This window comes from Sipha flava, unplaced genomic scaffold (assembly GCF_003268045.1).
Source record: "Sipha flava isolate LNK unplaced genomic scaffold, YSA_version1 0_pilon_pilon, whole genome shotgun sequence".
In the NCBI taxonomy this organism is placed as follows: Eukaryota; Metazoa; Arthropoda; class Insecta; order Hemiptera; family Aphididae; genus Sipha; species Sipha flava.
Window position 1 is genome coordinate 5,839,454 of NW_020271713.1, and position 20,632 is coordinate 5,860,085.

At 32.9% G+C, this 20,632-nt stretch overlaps 1 protein-coding gene across 2 annotated transcripts; it reads right to left on the reverse strand.

Annotated features, from left to right (window-relative positions):
* Positions 1 to 216: 216 nt before the first annotated feature.
* LOC112694322 lies at positions 217 to 17,531 on the reverse strand. Of its 2 annotated transcripts, none has more exons than XM_025569769.1 (6): positions 17,225 to 17,531; positions 10,696 to 10,823; positions 10,491 to 10,594; positions 7,462 to 8,442; positions 6,435 to 6,669; positions 217 to 405 (listed from the first exon to the last, which is right to left on the reverse strand). In XM_025569769.1, exons 2-6 carry the CDS (start codon positions 10,774 to 10,776, stop codon positions 340 to 342), a joined length of 1,467 nt encoding a protein of 488 aa, XP_025425554.1. In that variant the 5' UTR covers positions 10,777 to 10,823; positions 17,225 to 17,531; the 3' UTR covers positions 217 to 339. The 2 variants fall into 2 exon arrangements, with proteins under 2 accessions (XP_025425554.1, XP_025425548.1); XM_025569763.1 differs by having other exon boundaries at positions 17,229 to 17,530.
* Between the last annotated feature and the right edge of the window lie 3,101 nt (positions 17,532 to 20,632).

The following is a 20,632-nucleotide window of genomic DNA, read 5'->3' on the forward strand; positions in this document are numbered from 1 at the left end:
CTTTAACCAATGTATCATTTTTATTTCTCTACCATTTTTGTGATCACAAAATCTAGTTGACTAATTAAAAATATAATACATTTTGGATAACAATATTTAAATATTTATATATATGTATATGAAAATGTATTAAAAATTAAACTCTTAAGTAAATAAATAAAAAAAAAAGATAAATGTTAAAATATAAAAAATTTCAAGTAAATTCAACACATTTTGTTGTCGCTTGAAAATAACCGTTAATTACACCTAAATATACAAGAATATTTTTGAAATAAGTACAGTAATATAGTAAAAAATAAAATAAAAACAGTGTTATAGAAAAGCTAAGGATTAACTGATTTATCCGACTGGGGGCTTGATCACCTGTTGTTGTTTTTGAAGTTTTAATTTAAGTGCATCTCTTTTCTGAAAAATGTTAACACATTAGTTAATATTACTTGGGTGAGGATTTTTTTTTATATTCACTCACTCAAAAATGGGGGGTTAAATTTTCAATTATCTCTCCTAATTAATCTTAATAAGTCCATTAAACATAAGTTAAAATATAAAATTTGGTATCGCTTAGTTGGTTGAAACTAAAAATTATTTGATGTAACATTATAACTATGTCCTAAAACGATTGTATAACTTACAAAATAAGAGAGACATTTCGGGAGGGGGGATATATAACCCGTTAACTACCCCCTGGCTACACCACTGTTCATAGATATCAATGTTTTTTTCTCTACTTGTTTTAACTAAAAACAATTATTATACCGTAATTGTAACACATACCTACGTACAATGTACATTTTTCGTCCAAAAAGTATGTTATTTATGTATTGTACTATCTAATCCGATGATGATATCATCGTAGAAAAACAATAGATGTCTCCAATATCCTTTCGCGAATCCATTAAAAGTTCAATCACAGTTCCCGCTACCGTCTGGGATGTTCGCCTTTGGTTTATGGGCGCGCCCGAAGCGTATCCAATAATAGCATGACATTACCTACAACTATCCAGCACCCATTTACGGGATAGTAATACGATTTATTATTATTATTTTTTTTTTTTTGACAATTTTCACGCACAAAAAGATGCCTCGCGTACGTTATCAGTCCAAAGTGATCGTTGAAAAAATGTATCGTACGTGTTGAATTCACTTACGAAATTCTAAGCCAGAACGTTTGCTGCTGTGGTAGAAGTATGAGAACGCGTCTGCTGGTTTATAAAACAACAAGCGGAAACTTTTGACTGTTAAACTGTTTTTTTAACCTTTAAGTTCAAAAATTTATCGCGGACCACACACGTTACCGGTCCAAACGTCACCAGTGCTATTACAGAACGCAATCCGCTGCAGGATAGCAGGCTGTTGCGTTCAGTGCTACGGATTGCACCTGATTACATTTGCATTGAACGACGAGTACGCTCCGAAAAAAAAAAAACGTCCCGGCACGGTGCCGGTGTGCACTAGAGATCAGCACGGGCCGTTTTTTTTCGGCCCGATCCGGCCCAAAACTTAAACTTATAAATTGTCATCGTCTAGGCCCGATTCATATTTTATTTTTTTTAAGTCTAGTCCGACCAGGCTCGTTTGTAATTTTTTTTTCAAAGTCCAACCCAACCATGCCCGTTTGTAAATAAAAAAATACATCAACTGTATTTCCTTTCGGTATTGACTTAGCAGACAAAAATATTTCATAAAGGCAGTGAATGTATTACAAAAAAAAAATATGCTAAATTTTATTAAAATTTAAATATAAAATTATTTATAGATATAAAATAAATAATGCTACAAATTAAATTAATTAGTTTTGGTTCGACCGACCCGGCCCAATGAATAATATTACGATCCCACCTATACCCCCCCCCCAACCCGTAATATTTAAATTATGGCCCGGCCCGGACCAAGCCCGGTGTGGGTCGGGCCGGGTACGGACCGGGTCGGGTTAGTCCGGCCCGTGCTGATCTCTGGTGTGCACTATTACGTTGCTCGGGCACGTTTCAACATTGTTCGAAGACGGTTCAAATCCATAAAAAAAAAAAAACATCAAGATTATTAGGTCTTCCGTGTTTATTCATAAATTAATTGCGTTTTTTGAATTTTTCAGATTTTTTTCGCACTGAAAGTGTTGTATGACATACTCGTATATTGTACAGGGCGTTTTTGAAATTGATGAGGTCACTAGTATATGCGTACTCACCACGGTTATCTACTTAAGGCGACTCGAGCGTAAAAATCGCATAAACGGTGTGTTGCCTCGATTCGTAAAAGAATTTTGCAAACTATTTCAACTAGAATGTTTATTTTTACATTTAAGATAAGTAATATTCTGAAAATAATTTGAACGAAGATTTTGAAGATAGAAAAAAAAAATTCAAACATATCTCCTTAGGGCCATCACAGTGAATACGTATTATAGTGATCTCACCCATTTCAGAAACACCCTGTACATATTTATATACATTTAAACTTAATCACTACTTATTCATAAAATCACGATTACCACCAAACTTCTGAGAATATTAATAGCGAGTAAATATACATATAATTATAATTAATAAGTTCTAATTAATATTATTAATATAATATAAAAATATATATTAATAATTTTCTAATTAATATATTTTTATTATTTTTAAATAGACTTTTCGAAAAAATTTTAAAAAAATTAGGTAAGTACCTACTTAAAATTAGATAATTTTAAAATGCTTAACAATATAATTCAAAACAAAGCAAAACTACTGATAAATCCTAGTTTCATTTTAAATAAAAGACTATAACTAAAAATTAACAAGTTTAACAAGTTATTGAGTGCATGGAACTTACAGCAGATATGTGGTTTAAATAATATATAATTTCATCTGCCCCAATTTTCCCTAATTAACTACATGATCTTTATTTTATGCAACCAAGAAAATAAACCAAAAATGATTTATGATATTTTTTGAAATACTACGTTGAAAAATACTTTTTAAACCGACAAATGTTTAGTCAAGATCAATAATCGAAGGTAACTCAGGAATGTAGGATTAATGATTATAAGATTTCTAGATAAAATTACATAAGAAAAGAATACTAGAATCAATAATAAATTAAATGTAAAAGATCTTTATTATTAATAATAATGAAGATCTTTTATAAATGTTTTGCTTCTCATCCGGTTATATCCAGTCTACGTAACGTACCGGAAAAAATTTACTTAAGCTCTCTAATGAAGCTCAAAATCTAATAAATATTAATCTAATATAAAAATAATATTCTGTACCATTGTGGTAAAAGCTGATAAGTACCAAAACTAAATTTTATAGGACGGGCATTATAAAATTTATTTGGATTTCCTTTTAAACATTTTTTAACATAAATAATTTTTTAATGATATTTTATCAAATAAAGGTTATTTATAAATAGTCTTGATACACTGAAATACTTTTATAATAATTTATTGCTAATTTGAAAGTTATGTTAAGACTTATAATAAGTGTATTACTTATAATAATTGTGACTGATAAGAACAATAAAATGCACATAATATATTTTGTCATTTTTTTCGTCTGCTAAAGTAACATATAATATGTTTTGACTAATAGGTTTTATAGACAGCTAGTATTTTTTTTTTCAAATAAGTTTATTCCTTTAATTATTAACAAAAAATAAAATAAAAACAATCAACTTTTTTGTTATAACATCATATTACAAGTATCTATAAATTGTATAGATGGACAATTATTATTTGTGTTTGATGATGATATGTAGTATATCATGTATTGTAACAATTTTATTTTCTACATTTAAACAGTTATCACTTTCGTTTTTTGCTTAAAACAGATATAATAATAGAACTACAGATATCATATTTTGACACAATATAATTTCAACCTTATTCTACATATGTCATCTATAATCCCAAAATTGACTTTTTGTCACTTATCAGCTTTTGCCGCAATGGTACAGACTTGCTTTTACTTAGTATCTTCGTTTATTTAAAATAAAACTGAAAATATTGTTATAAAAAAAAAAAAAAAAAATGAAAAATTCGTAGTTATTGCTCTCGAAAAAATAGGTTTTGGTGTATTAATATCAAATAGAATGAAAGTTGGTATTTATTTGTTTTCAATACGGGCCACACAGTGGGTAATTACGGGAGGGGGAGGGGTTGATGGGGATAAATTCCTCCCAGAGCCTTTTATTTTTTTCAATGTTTAATGTATTGACATATACAACAATATATAAAGGGCTTATTGAATGTAATGCTAATATATTTCCTAATACCCTGTATATTTATAATAATCAAAATTGTATGTACGTTGCTTATATCCACTACCACACCTAAGCGGATGTTTTCATCCCTTAAAAGAATAAAAAAATATTTAAGAAATACCATGTCTGAAGTAAGAATAAAAATAATTAACTTTTTATTCATTGTCATAAAACAATTGTCATTAAATTTTCATAATAATTAATTAATAATCATTATTTGTCATTAAACAGGATCGATTGAATGGATTAATTATGCTGACTGTCCACAAAAACATACACATTGACACAGAGATAATAAACGAGTTAGCTAAAAAAACCTAGGAAATTAGATTTTATTTTATGAATTATAGATAACATTTTAACATTTTTCTATTAATGTAACTGTGTATAGATTATGTTTAAAAAAAATAAAATACTTGTTAGGGGCGTGTATGGGGCATGGCCCCCCTTTTACGTTTATCCAATTAATTAAATAACCCCCCTCCAGAACCAAATCATAACTACGCCACTGGGGCCTCAGCTCAGAAGTACAGAATATCAATTTAACATAGTTAATGTATAATGTAAAAATGTGAAGATAAAAGATAAATAGGTAATACAAAAAAACCTAAAAAAGGCAAAAAAGAAGTTTACAAATTTAACTTAAGAATTAAAAGATGGATCCGCGTTGCCAATACGCATAAAAATTAATTTAGACAAGCTAAAATAACTCTAAAAATCACTATGGAAAGGTTTGATTCGACAAATGATTCGAACGCATGACACGAGTTGATAACATTTTTATGATTCGATGTTAAAGCAACGAATACACTGTGTTCAATTTCAAATTTTTCTAATTTCAACACGATTGAACGTATAATTAAACTTTGGCTATAAAAATTGCGCGTGGAATTTTTATCATTTGTAAAACGTATTCTACAGCTAGGTTAGAAAAATATCTATTATATTTATTAATGAGTTTGTTGATCGCGAAGAAGCATGTAACGCACGGTTCAACGTATAAATTTCTAAAGAGGTCGAATTCTTAAGCTACCCCCACACTCATGGGCGTCCCCAGGGGGGGGGCAAGACGGAGCATTTGCCCCCCCTGGAATGTTATTTCCACAGAAATTGGTAAAATTCCAAATCATAAATTAGTTTCTAAAAAGCTGAAGCGGAAAGTTGGTATGGTTTTTGGCAAAATAAAGACTGCCAAGATATTGATTTTATCGATTTGTTAAATTGTAACTGTACGTTTTTTCCAAATATAGCTGTTGCTTTTGAAATATTTTTGTCTCTTCCGGCTTCAAGCTGTACAGCAAAACGTTCTTTTAGTACATTAAGGCGTGTTAAAACATGGTTACGATCAACGATGGGTGATGATAGACTGAATGGAATATGCATGTTGAGTGTTCATAGAGAAAAATTAAATTCAAATAAAGAAAAATTTATTGAAAATGTACTGACACAATTTGGTAGAGAATGTCCACGGAGATTGAAATTTATATTTAATGAAAAAGAATGATGTATAATAATATTTTTTAATGTTTTAATTGTAATAATAATACCTACCTAATTGTAATGTTTTAATTCATAATTTTAATAATGACGAAATATAATAATTTACTATAAATAAAATGTATAAAAAAAATTTCATTTATTTTTTAAATTAATTTTGCCCCCCCCCCCTAGAAAAATGTCTGGGGACGCCCATGCTCACACTGCATTTGTCAATTATAACAATCGAAACAAAATTTATACACGATCGGAATTTAATTATTTAAAATAAAAACTTTATTCATATTATTTCTATATATATATATTTGATTCTTCATGTTTAACCTGAATCTTGTAATAAGAATTCATAAACATTCGAAAACGAATATTTAAAAATTAATGAAAATTTAAAATTCTATAAATGTCTAATACTTAACTCAATGTTATAAAATGTATATCCAATGGGTATTGAACATTTATCAAAAATTTTTTTTAAAAAATGTAATAAATATTGTATAAATATATCTATGCTATGTGGGTAGGTACCGCAAGTCAATAGCGACCGACAAATATATAATCTGTGGTACACAACTACTGTGTCTAATTATAATCGCGTTTACAGTGTAAAAAATATAGATTTTTTTTTCTTGTCAATACCTCGTCAACTTAACATTAACGTATGGTGTTTTAAATTATAAAATATAAAATGACTTTACATTAGTCAATTTTTTATACTGGATCTTGAGCTGTTTCAAATGTTTCGCTCTCAGCCCGACGTCCTGTAGTTCGGACTGATCCGCTAGTTTGCTAGGCGAACGTTTCATGCTAATCAAATTTTCCGCAAGAAAAGTTTTCTTCGTTTCCAATTCTTTGTGTCGATTCCTGTACGTGTCCAATTGACTTTGTACACTCGCGGTCTCTTTGAGAAGCTTTTCCTTCTTATTCGTTTTCCTGTAACGTAAAAACAAAAACGGTTAAGTGTTCGAACTAGAGATGTAATGTATATTCGAATAATCGAATTATTCGAATGTCCGAATAGTTTGATATTCGAATATTCAAACATTAAAACTAGCATCGAATACTGATATTCGAATGGTCGAATATTCAAATATTCGAATTACTTACGCTAATCCTATTCGAATTCGAATATCTGAATATTTCCCATCACTGGTGTGAACACTAGGTATTTATTTTCTTCGCGTATGCAACGCGTTCGCAAAAATAATTTAACTATACGTTTGAACTTTTTTACTCGATAAAATATGATATTAGTTTATTCATATACCACCCACAGTATCAGAACACTCAGAATACTAGAATAGAGGACAATTTTTATTCCAGAACGCCTGTGCACTCTACTAAAAAGTGTAAGTGTATCAAAGTTTAATAACAAAAATGTTTGTTGCCCATCATTATTAAGAGTGCTCCATATGTTGAATACGGCACTGTATGCATTTCACTTGGACCCAAGTATTGATGCCTCAGTCAGTTTTTCGCAATTGATAATTAAGCGAGCAATTGGGAAATTCTTAAGATGTCTACCTCCGTTAAAGTACCGTTTGAAAAACGTTTCATATCAGAAATCCCTCACAAATGAGATGATCGGAGCAATCCACCTGGACGAATTTTCCGGACAGTAGTAAGAGAAAAAAGAACACACACAAGTCCAATGAAACACAGTAAATACGAGTGATAAAAGTGCCTACACTGCAATGTACATATATGTAGTTATTATTTGATCACCTTGCGATTTTCACTTTCAGTTCCGCGATCCTTTCCAGCTGTCGCTCGATGTCCCGCTCGTCGACCGCGAGTGTCCGGCCGAATTCCAGGTTCCTGATCTGCTGTGCGGTCATCTGCTCGGCGACCGCGCAAAAGTCGTCAAGTATAACCGCCTTGCACTTCTTGTCCGACTTGCTCGCGTCCAGCGCCATGTACCCGGCGGCCGCGTCCGACAGGCTGGCCTGAAGCTCGGCCATCTGGCCGTCCAGCGCGTCGGCCGCTTGTTCCAGGCACCGGTTGCTGGCGCGCATCGACTCCACGGCGCGCCACAGCTCCAGGAACCGATCGGTGCGGGAGCTCGCGCTATCCACGTCCGCCGCGGTGGTCTCCTCGCGTAGTTTCCGCGAGACCATCGCCACCGCGTGAGCCGTCGTCTCGTATCGGTCGTCGCAGTCGTTGTCCTCTTTGTCGTCGTCCTCTTTGTCGTCGTTCTCTTTGTCGTCGTTCTCTTTGTCGTCGGCCACCGGCGGCCCGGCGAACGCGCGCCTCACACCGTCCCGTAACGCGAGCACGTCGTCGAGCATCGCTTCGGCGAGCGCGCTGATCGTGCTGTCCGCGGCGTGCCCGACAGCGACCCGATGGCACAGCGACGCGAACCGATCGACGGCGTGAGACAGCGCGGCCGGCACCGGACAGCCGCCGCCAAACGACCCGTAGAAATCGGCTCTGAGCGCCTCGTACGCGCCGTGCATTCGCTCCGCGGCCGCCCGCAGCGTGCCGATCACTCTGTCCTCCTCGGCCACGAACCGCTCCAGATCGTCCGCATACTCCGCCTTGGCCCGGTCCAGCCGCCGCAGCCCGTCCACGTGCCCGGTCACGTTGGCCACGTAATCGCGACGCACGTGCCTCTCGCGCACGATCACGTCCTGCAATGTCCTCACGCCCACGCGCAACATGGCCTTCGTGTCCTCCGCGTCGCACCGATCCCGTAGCGCCGAGTACCTGAAACACGGTCGGCGGTCGACGCCTCTTAAGGTGCGATTCCGCGTGGACGCAACTGCAAACGCGCCGCGATTCGGATTTCAACCGCGTCCCAATAGTACTAACTTGTTGGTAGACGGAACCGATTCCTATGGCAGTCGCTATGGCGCGCGGCCAGTGGCGTCCCTAGACCCTTTTATAGGGGGGGGGCGAACTACATACATTACCTATATATATGAAAATACACCAATTACTAGGTGTTTTACCTGATTTAAATCGGGGTATCTAATGTCATTAAGGCATCTGACATAGACATAGTTATAGATACAAAAAACAAAGTTTAATTAACAGAGTCACAGTGTTAAAATATTTTTGTACATATTAAATTATTTAAATGTAAATTAATGAATATTAACACACAAAACAAATATTATTTTTATTGATTAGATCATCTAATTTAGATGTATAGTAAAAAAGAAACAAAAAAAATGTACAAATCAAAGAATAAAATCGATTCTGTGTTTAGATTTAGCAAAGCGATTAATTATACTATCAATATCTAAAGGCACATTGAATATTTTTTTTTCCTAGTGTTATATTTTAATATAAATAATGAATACTTTGAGAAAAAAAATAAGGGTCATGGAGGGGGCGACTGCTCCATTCGCCCCCTCTTGAGGACGCCTCTGCGCGCGGCTGTGTATATTATTGTATATAGTGCGTGCACTGGTTTTCATATTTTTTAAAAACGCCACGGTCGTCACAAGTTTATCTCACGACGTTTTCTCCAGAAAAATATGTAAAAACTCCCTAAACTTATTCTCATCTCTCCACAAATGCTTTTAAATGAGAATACTGAAGACGTCTTCCTTTTTCCTAGTTAAAAACATCTAGTGTGCCTTGTTGGGTTTTTTAAACACCACCCTATTAATAATTGTTTATACTTTCATTTACTTGTTGTAAACGAAGTAGATTTAAAATTAACTTTCGCTTTTCATCTATAGAAATTTTGAAAGAGGAACACACATAACTATTGTAGGAAAATACACGCTGTTGCTTACAGAGAATCGCTGCAAACGGTTCACCGGTTCACATAGGATAATCGCACCTTTACGGTTCGTCCGCAACAATCGATCCCTAACAAGCTTACACGATTGAATTCCGAAAACATATTGAATGACAGTGGTGTAACAAACGCAATCGACAGCACCAAAATGTATGCAAAACCGGACCGAAGAAAAAATTGATTTTTAAAAGAAGAAAAAATGATTTTTAACGGAATGGATCAAGTGTATACGTGTAGATATTTAAGACAGTGTAATGTTAAAATGGCATAGTACAAGCGGTTCGGTATTAAGAATAAAATGTGTTATCATCAGATCTAGTACGAGTTGATGAAGCGTCGAAAGCTGCATTTACATTATAGTCCGAACGCGAACGAACGAATACAGTACTGTAAACGGTTTTCCGAACGATTCGTTCTTGTTCGGTAACGCTCGCTCGGATTGCGATACAATAAAAAAAAAAAAACACTCGTTCAGTCCGAAAGATATTCGGCTGTCATTTCTGATTCGGTTGTGTTCGAAACTTTGTGTCCACAAATGAATATTTCAAACCATTTTGGTTTTCAAAATGAATTCAATGCGAATTGTGGAGAAAAAGCCCGAACTACCGCGAATGGTTCCGAACACAGTAAACGGCCGAATCATCAACGAACTCGAACGCGTACGAATGTGTTCGGTGGCATTCGCTCGCATTCGTTCGCGTTCGGACTATAATGTAAACGCATCTGAGCACCTGAACAATAGTCGATATAAAAAAAAAATCAACATGCCCAATTAGTAGCTCGTTGATTATGAAATACGTAAATCTGAATCTGGTTCTACGTTGTTCCAAAGATTCGAATTGCAACGTTAAGTTAAGATATTTTGGTAAACGATGAATGAGAAATATTATTATTCTTTATGTTACATATTTTACACGTGACAATATATCGTTCGAAAACCGTTAAATACGATTTTCAATCTATGACTCGCAGAAACTTTATTGTTTATGTGTGTTGTTCTTACTTGATTTTCTGATTTTTTCTCTGCGAGATCAGCATGTGTTTGAACTGCGCTATGCCTCCGACCAGCTCGTTTGTCAAATTTAGTTTCTTTCGGTTTTTGCAAGTCTATACGTAGAAAATGAAACCAAATAATAACAATCAAAGTATGATACGGTTTCCAAAGGGTCTGAAAGAATAATTTAACGTTACGACGCATTAATACTCACGTTGCTATTTTTTACGTCCGTCACAATCAAACCGGACTCGAACCGCTGTTCCAGCGCAAACTGCTCAACTTGGTTAGACATTTCTGCATCCGCGGTAGAGTTATATTCTACTCCGAAACACTTTCCAACTACAAAAGAACAAATTACGTAAGGTGAAGACGACTGATCGAACAACGTTTACTATATCTATAGCGTTGGGTACAAGAGGTCGCTCAGAGGGCATGATCTTTTTTTTTGGTAATTTATTGTTTGAACCGCACCAGGAAAATACATAGATATACACCGTAAAACCATATACGAAGTTCTACCCCCCTCTCCTATATATAAAAGTCTAGAGACACTATACTGTTTGGGTATTTATTCGACGAACAATAACACGCGGTAAATCAACCGGTACGGCGAAACAATAGTTTGACAAAAAGTTCGACGGCAAAATACACCCACTGCAATTGGCGTGGAGAATTTCGTAAATTATTTTCTACAATCTTTTATTTACTCGGAAACCCGAAACCAATCGATCCTATCCGAATTGACTGTATCCGTATAATATACACGTCGTACACACAAATTGGTACAATCTTCGGCACTCGTCTCGTTCCACATCGTGAGTACGCCGTTTACCGTCCCCTTCGGTATCATTTCCAATCCCGCCACGGACTACATGCACGTACGTACGTGACGAATCCATCGCCAATTTATTAATTTCTTCTCTTGTCCATAAGGTACAACATAAGACCAAGTGCTAGGTGCTATCTGGGAAATGCAATTCGTTCGTTAATTTTAATTAAAACGATCGGTAGGTACACGCGTAGATAAGTAATTTAGGGAGAGCGATCGCCTAATACAATTAGATTATTATTGTATTCAATAATTAATTTATTAATGTGACACGCTCGTGCACGTAAGTATAATAATAACACAGTCCATACTCGATCGAACGTATTATTGATCCGCGATCGAGAAACGATCGTTATTCATTGTCCAACCGAAGCACACGGCAACGAATATTGTTGCTTGCGCGCGCCCGAAATAAACATAATACTACGTATGTTCGAGCACGGTGGTCCATACAACATGCAATAGGAATGTATGAATACGATTATCGTATGTACGTGTGAGATTGGATTGATAACTAATAGCAATAAAAAAAAACAAAGGTCAACGGTTCTTCTTCTTCGTTGATCGAACGGTCGTTTCGCACGGATTATGGAAAAAAAAAAAAATTAAAAAAATGACTATTATTCAAATTTAGTTATTATGGATTTAAACTAGGATTATTTTACTTTTAAAAAAACAGACACAATAATATAATATTTTAACGGTAAATCAAAATACCAATGTATAACTCGCCGGAAAGGACGATATCGTAAGGACTTCTCGAGGAACACATTAAAACGTAGTATTGCAATTATAGCAGATGCGGATTCACAAAATTTTTCACGGAGGAAGGTGCATAGCCATTTATATACAAATAGGATATACGTATGGTTAAATTGTATAACAATTAAAGGAATAAAATAGCATATTATTTTTATTACACTACACCATACAACATTATCGATTGATACAAGATACAACACAATTATGCGTACTAGAAATTATTACCGATTCTGTACGATGCAAATTATTCATATTATTCTATTGGTAGACGAAAAGTTTAGGATTCTTAAATGACCAATAAAAAAAATTCAATAGTTTTATTTTGCCATATATGAAAAATGTATAAAATAATTCTCTATCGGGAGAGATAACCCAATATTTATCAAAATATTATCATTAATATTTATGTACACTTTTGAAATATATTATTAAAGATCATCGATCATTATAATAAAAAGCCTCAGTGCGGTATTAAAAAAAAAAAAATGTATGAAAAAACTTTTGAGGGCGTCCTTTCGCCCACTATCTTGGATCCGCGCCTAAGTTATAATAATATTGTCGTGTTTATTTTAATTTTATCACGTATAATTAATAATAATAGTTATTTAAGCACTGTTACTTACTATTATTTATGGCATCAAATAAATTGTTTTTTATGTTTTATAAACACCAACATAACAATGTAACATAACAGTCGACAATTTTTTCTCGTCAAAAATTACAGATCGGTTATGTGCATAAATTATTAGTTTTTATTCAATATATGACAGAATTTTAGGACAAGTTCTTCAAGAGAAATATTTCAAATAAGCTTACACATTAATACACTTTTAGATAATTCAAAGTGTGCATTATGGATTTCACAACACGCTAAAAAATACCACTTAATTTATTTTTAGTTCAGTATGAATACTTCACATTATGCGGTTGCCAGTTGGCAATTTTCTAAAATGTTTGAATTAATTTATGTAAATTAAATACTGTTTTTTAGTACAAATTATTTAGAGTACATATTTTAAACAAACCATTGAGAAAGTAATTAAATATATACTTGGTAACAAATTCAACTTTATTAATTTAAATAAGTAGGTATGTATTTGTTGGTGAAAGTAGAAACTGATCAATCAATGAAACAACATTTGTATTTTTACTGAAATATAGTTAGAGTTTTGTTTTGTTATATTCCTTTTTACATAACACCTATGAACATTAGTAAGCATACTTTTAGGTCAAGAAAAAATACCATTACTGCCCCGAAATGTTTCCCTACGGCTCTGATACTACTCTAACAGTATATATATATATACTAGCTGAATTACCCGGCTTCGCCCGTGTGTAGTTTTTGCTTTCTCAAAATTAAATTTTTAAATCAACATACATTTTTGTGTTTTAAAGAAGAAAAAAATTTATTTTACTTAATGCTATCAGGTGCTAAATAGTAGTAGTTGCTGAATTATAAATAAAACAAAAAAAATAATAATATTTACAAATAACTCTTTACGTAGTTGCTCAATTCTAATATGGCTTAAGTCAAAACCTCTTGGTATACCACATTTTGAGATTTATTTTGTGGTGCATAAACGTATAAATGGTCAGGTCTTCCAACTCTAGACAATGGAACATGTGAAAAACAGTTATTTTCCAAATATACACCACAGTAAGTTAAAGTCTGACCTTGAGCTTTGTTTATTGTCATTGCAAAACAGACTTTTATTGGAAATTGAACTCTTCTAAACTTAACTGAAAAATCTTTGGGGTATAATAGTACTTTTGGTAAAAATATTTTTTTTTCCCTTAGCACATCCGTTCAAAATTTCAGTTTCAATTATATTTTTTATAAGAGAGATTACACGGAGCCTAGTCCCATTACATAATCTAGGAGAATTCAAATTTCTCAGTAATATGATTGGAACTCCCAACTTCAGTGATATTTTATGAAGAGGCATACTAGATGGTGTTTGTGAATTTAAAAACTCAGTAGGCAAATGTACCGATTCTTTACTATTAATAACTATCGATAGAAAAGTAATCCATTTCTAGTGCTTGAAGTTCACTAATTATTAACGAGTTTATTGAGTCAGCTCGGTTATTTGTGGTTATCAAAATAACGCGGTTTTCCATAATATGGAAATATATTATATTATATATATATAATTATAATTATGTATATATTATAATCCTACACAAGTCATGCAACCGTAATCGGTTTACTGCTATTGTTATTATTATATGAATATAGATATACAAATTACGAGTAAAAATTATTTTTACCGATTTCAACATTTTAAAATGAAAATTTTGAAAATCGGGTGACGTGGTGACATTTAGGAAGTTATTTGGAACAATTCTGTGAAAAAAAATTGGAATAAAGTTAAATAGCGTCGTCACAAAATGGGTACATAAAAAAGCCTGTTCTTTTATATATATATATAAAAGGATATATATATATATATATATATATATATAGTAATTGAATTTAAATTAGTATTGATAATGCTAAAAAATATCTTTCAAGATACGTAATATCGGTATTGTGCGACTCAACAATTAGTCGATCGCGAAGATGTCCTTGTATTCGCCCATGAATTGTTGCTGCACGAGAGGAATAATATTATGTTGTAAGAGAAGATTATTCGTCGTCCGGAGAGCGTGGGCGTGCGTGTCCGTGAGTTGTAAGGGGATACGTGTTCGAAATACACAACATCACGTCCACGGTATTAAAATATCATTACATATTCACCGTTAAGAACAGTGTTCGACGCTTCCTTTCTCCGTTACACGTCCGCGTGTCGTCGTTCCTACGCGCGTTGAAATTAACTCTGTACTCCCTTGTGTCCTTTGTCTCCCGACGACGCACACGCGACACGGCTCAACAACGGGCTTGCTAAGGTGCCGTTCAATCTGAAAAATCCGCGTGAATATTGTCCGCGTGCGATCGGATTTAAACGCGAAACCGTGTACCGGGTCGTGTACGTATGTTTTTCCACTACGTTCGAACCTCAAAAGTCTGGGATGTTATAATCATTTCCGAGATGGATTGTAACAAGTGAAATAGATTCATATTTAAACAAAACAAAAACAAGGTTGGTTGTTTGACGGGATGATCCTAATAGCCGGCTACCCGAAAAAGAAGAAAGTAGATTTATAAATTTCAACCGAAAAAAAACCTACTCGATAAATTATTTTTAATAACTATTTAGACTAATTACTCGTATACACAACTTTAAAACCGTTTCGATATTCATCAATTATTATTTAGTAATACTTAAAACTGTTTTTTATTTTTTTTTTTTTCTACATTCTAAATGCATTTACAAATATTACAATCTATATGTGCATGTAACACACTACACAAATAATATTAAGAATAAAAGAAAGAATATAAAATATTTTTGGTTTAAAGATTCGATAAATTAGAGCTTCTTCTCAAATAATAAGATTTTTGAATTGGAATACTGTTCCATTCCAGTAGTTATATTTTTAATAATTTAAAATTTATTTATAAACGTTAGGAATTTAAATTGCAGCAAATAATTGTTTTTTTAAGTATCCAGTAATAAAAAAATTAAAATAAACAAAACTGCTAAATTTCATTTCAAGACCATGCTCCTTTAAAAAATGGATATTTGTTAAAATAGATTTTTAATGGTAATTAATTTAACTGAATATCATGAATAGCTAATAGAACTAAAATATATTTTTGAAATAAACATATAATCAATATAAAATCTCGTACAATCATACAAATTTGAGTTATTGTTTCAAAATAAAATATTTTTGTCGGTGAAAACGAAAGAAAAAACCACAATAACCACGAGATAATTAAATTATAAACACGCATATTATACTATTAAGAAAATAAAAATATATGTAGTAGTTTAAACTAGCACAGTACACCAAAACGATTAAGAAAGGTGATTTAATATTATCATTATTCAAAAATTACAAATTTACAAAGTTTATTTCGGTAATTTATGTGTATTTAAAACTAAACGGTAAATATCAAACTAACCTTACCGCAGATGTATTTATTTTAAAAATTAATTTCATAATAACGTTTTTATAAATGATTGAGAATTTCAAGATTGGTTTAGGTTTTAAAAGCCATCGGGAATTTCGAGATTAGAGTAATGCCGTTAACTAACTTTATCATATAATAAAGAATAATGAACCTAAATATCATAATGTCGTCACATTAGGGAGCGCTCTGTGACATAATCTTTGAAGATTTAAAATATTACCCTAAAAGTAAGTACCTATCATCGGTGCCGCAACTTAAGGCCGCGTGTAAATAAAATCAATATCCCCCCCCCCCGAGTCCGTACTCTGTAGGAAAACTGTAACCTTTAATTAAATGTGACCAAACTATTTTGAATTTCGATTATACTGCTCGCAAAATACAATAATGCGTACAAAACAAAATCAATCAATTATTGTTCAATTTCTAAAAATAATTATTATTACAAAATGGTTTCACTATCTTGCATTCAACATATTTTTCAAATATTATCATTGAACCCTACTATAGGCTGGGGTTATGGGCCTGTGTATTTGACACACGTAACACACCCGGTTATTGTGGCACAGCCTATCATGCTCCGTCGCTTTCTGCGGATCAAACAGGAACAGGTGTTCCTAATCAAAACCAAAATGGTACGTGCCGGATTGAATTTCGTTTTCGTCCAACCGTGAAATTTTTAAAACATCACTCTGGACCGTTTATTATTGTACAACGCAGGGGACGATTTTTTTGTAAACGATCTGCATCTCCCGGATTCGACAAAACATGTCGTGCACATGTCCGGTCGGCGAGTAACACAAACACTGCGAGACGACGACCACCTGTTTTTGCATTCTCCCTCTCAGAGACCACAAATCACGAAAGGGTCTATCATGAGCACACGTTTATTATGGACTAAACGATTTATTGCGGGCGGAGGAAACTGACCAAAAGGTTTTCGTTTTACGCGATATCCCAACACGTTGTCAAAAAACGTTCCGATACAAAACGACACATGCACAGTTGTTACTAATTGTGCATTTCGCCGACGGAAACTAGGTTACATTACGACACCGTTCGTGTTCGTTGATACATTTTTGAAAACGAGTCAAATGTGATTTCGATCGCAAAACAATAGTACAAACGTACCTACCTGTCGAGTCGGATTCGATTTCGCTTGGTCGAAACACAGGTTTCCGAGGTTGGACGGGAAAACTTTGCCGAAAACAACGTCGTGCGCGAGTAGCCGATCGTAACCGCGTCGGCAGAAACAATAATCGTAAACATAAAAGAACTCCGACACAAAACAATATCGTACTGAACAACAACGATGTGAACGCGTCGCAGAAAAAGTCGTATTAATAATACATTGCGGACGATTATTCAGGTTGGATTTTCCGTTTTCCGATAAACCGGTCGTGTCTATCCCCGAGTACGCCGCGCGCGAAATCGGATATCAACAATCGCAACAGCCCGATAAGTCCAATGGTCGTTGGTTAATTAAAGACCCATTATAACTTGTAGTTAGCGCGCAAAGTACCTGCAATATTACTTATCTATAGTGAACTGTCATCGTTGATTATTTCGCGTTTCGGTCGTGCACCCGTCGTCATATATTTGAACATCGTTGCACGACCATCACGTAGACATCATAGGTTTAAAACGCGGTATAAAACACGGTTTAAAACACTGCGGTATAAAGTTCTGTCACGGCATTGGCATTGTGTTAATACCGTACAATACCGTTCACACATACACGGTTCGTACATTTCTGTTGAAATGCTGGCGGTGTCTGTTTAAAAGTATTAATGGTATTTTTTTTTTATATATTTATTCATTACTACAATTGTGTACGACTACAATGATAACTCGACAACACACTTCGCAAACCATATAACTGACCATGTTGCGCAACTAGCGCAAGCACTCGTACACAACTAGTGCAGTGCGGAAACCGTAAGAAAACCGCGTATGCGGGAAAAAGGCCTTGGAAGACATATGTCGTCAAGTCGTCACCGACGGCGCGGTGAATATATGGGGATTGCGATTTATATCGCTCGGGTATGTACAATATTATATTAGTGGCGTTTATATTTAGGTTGGAGACGTTCCGAGCACGTTCGAGAAATATATCGATAACGAATTATTTTTCGCTGCTGTAGGTTAGTTAAAATAAATAAATAACTAACCTAACCAAACCTTGTAGCGTTGTCTTAGTGTTATTCGTACGAACAAATTGCTGTTCAAAATGTACCGCATTATTATTTCGATGTGATCGAAGTCGCGCGAAATCAACAACGCGCGGTTAACCGATTCGTCTCGTGTGACGATCGCGGTTATTAATGTGTTCTTTTTCCCTTTAGAGGAGTATAAACGAGCAAGTTGAGATTCGTTACTGTGCAAACACAATTGTTTAGTGCAACACAATAAAAATGTTATTTCAGAAATTGGAAAAGGTGCTGCAAAAGTTGGTTTTGATTAACATCGCGAATCAACGGTTGTGTTGAGACGGTTTTATTAGGTCCCTTTATTAGGCCGAAAACCTATTTTCCTAATCACTTAAAATATTTTGTTTTTAATTTTTTTTAATGAAAAATTATGTGTTTCTGAGAAAAAAATATAAGAACATTAATTTTAGAAACATTTTTGTTCTACCATAAATGTAATTGGTATGTATTTTTACGGTAAAAGCTAAAATTTTAAACTCGAAAATTCATAAAACTATTCTCTTTGGTCATTTTTCTTCCTTCTTGAGGCACCTAAAGGGTTTTGAGTTATTATGACTAAATTATACCTAGATTTTTTCCATATTTATGAAAAAAATGGAAGGGGGTAGCAAATTTGAATTTCGAAAGTTAAAAATAAGGACCGCCCTAGTATATACGACATTAATGAAATAACGCTGTAAACTTTATGTATAAATCGATTATTCGTATGAGTTCCCGTTCTGTTCGTTCGTAATCCGATTTTGATGATGGAGAAAATTTGAAAATTAATTGATAGATAATATTTTGTTTAATCTTGTCGCGACGGGAAAGGAGTGATTTTTTTCCATAACTTCTCACCACTGACTATAATACACTCAGTCATTTATTATGGTTCATTTTAATAAATAAATAAAATTAGTAGTCCATATATTATAATATAATATTATTATTTATAGTTAAGTAAATTGATTTGATTTTTTTTTTATCGAAATAACATCCTGACTGAAATTTATCAACTCTTCACTTAAGCAATTTCCTAAATAATTTCGCATCAACTAATAATAATACTAGTATTTGATCATATACATTTATACTTTGAAAAAAGTTTTTCTAGAGTTTTCATGAAATAATTTTAAAATCAGTCATGTGTGATGTGACGTAAGGGCATAAAAAAAATTATAATTTTCAAAAAAAAAGCATATTTAATTATTTATATTATATTATTGTTATCAGTATAATAAAATATAAATATAATGCTCTTTTCGAAAAATGTATTATAATATTTATTTATTATAATTATTATAAAATATGAGTACAATTAGCGGAAACATAATAAACTCGTATCCGCTATAGCATAATTCGTAAAAAAATTGAATTGTAAATTTAAATAAAGTTAATGTGTGATAAGTTTGAAATTTTCATAATATTGGATCTTTTTTTGTATACGTAATCTGATTTTTGCGTTAGTACCTTACTCGTAATACATTTTGAAGTATTGTTTTTTGATTCTTTTCAGACGTATTTCGTTTCACGAACATTTTGCAGCACTACATTCATAAATGCATTAGGATGTATCTATAAGAGATTAAATGCGGCGTTAATAATATAATTGATTTTTGTACGTAATACGTATAAAAACCAATATATTTTCGAAATTGCTTCTTAAATATAGTTAAATTATGTAATACAATATCAATCTCACGAAACGATATTAACCCATAATTTAGATGATCTTTGAGATGACTGTTATTGTTCAAATCGAATTAATCATATATAATAGTGGAATCTGTAATATTTGATTCTTATTTTCTTGATCATCGATTTATCATACTATTCTTTTACTATCAATTTAATACGACTATTTAATTTTATTTTTTACTATATTCGATATTAAATTTTCACCGATTTTTAAGTTGCATTTATGGAATAATAACTGTTTATTTTAATATGTGTAAACCCCGTAGCACTCATATTTTATTGTTAGTTCTGGTTTTCAATTAAAGATCATATCTACGTAAATGGTTTCTTGATGTTTTTTGTTTGATATTTAAATACAAAAAAAAAATAAAAAAAATAGTTATTTTAAGAATAAAATATTTTATCATATTGTTTATAGATTTTTTTTTTAAATTTAAGTTCTTAAATAAATAATAAATAATTAAAAAGTAAACGTTTGTGTTTGAACATAAAATCGTAATAATAATGTTTACTGAAATTAGAATTAATATATTTAAATAAGTAATAATTATCAATTACTAATTTAATACAAAATAAACAACTCTTATTGTTTATTTTAAAATATCTTTATTACTTATAACTTTATAAGATCGAATAAAATATTATATAATTG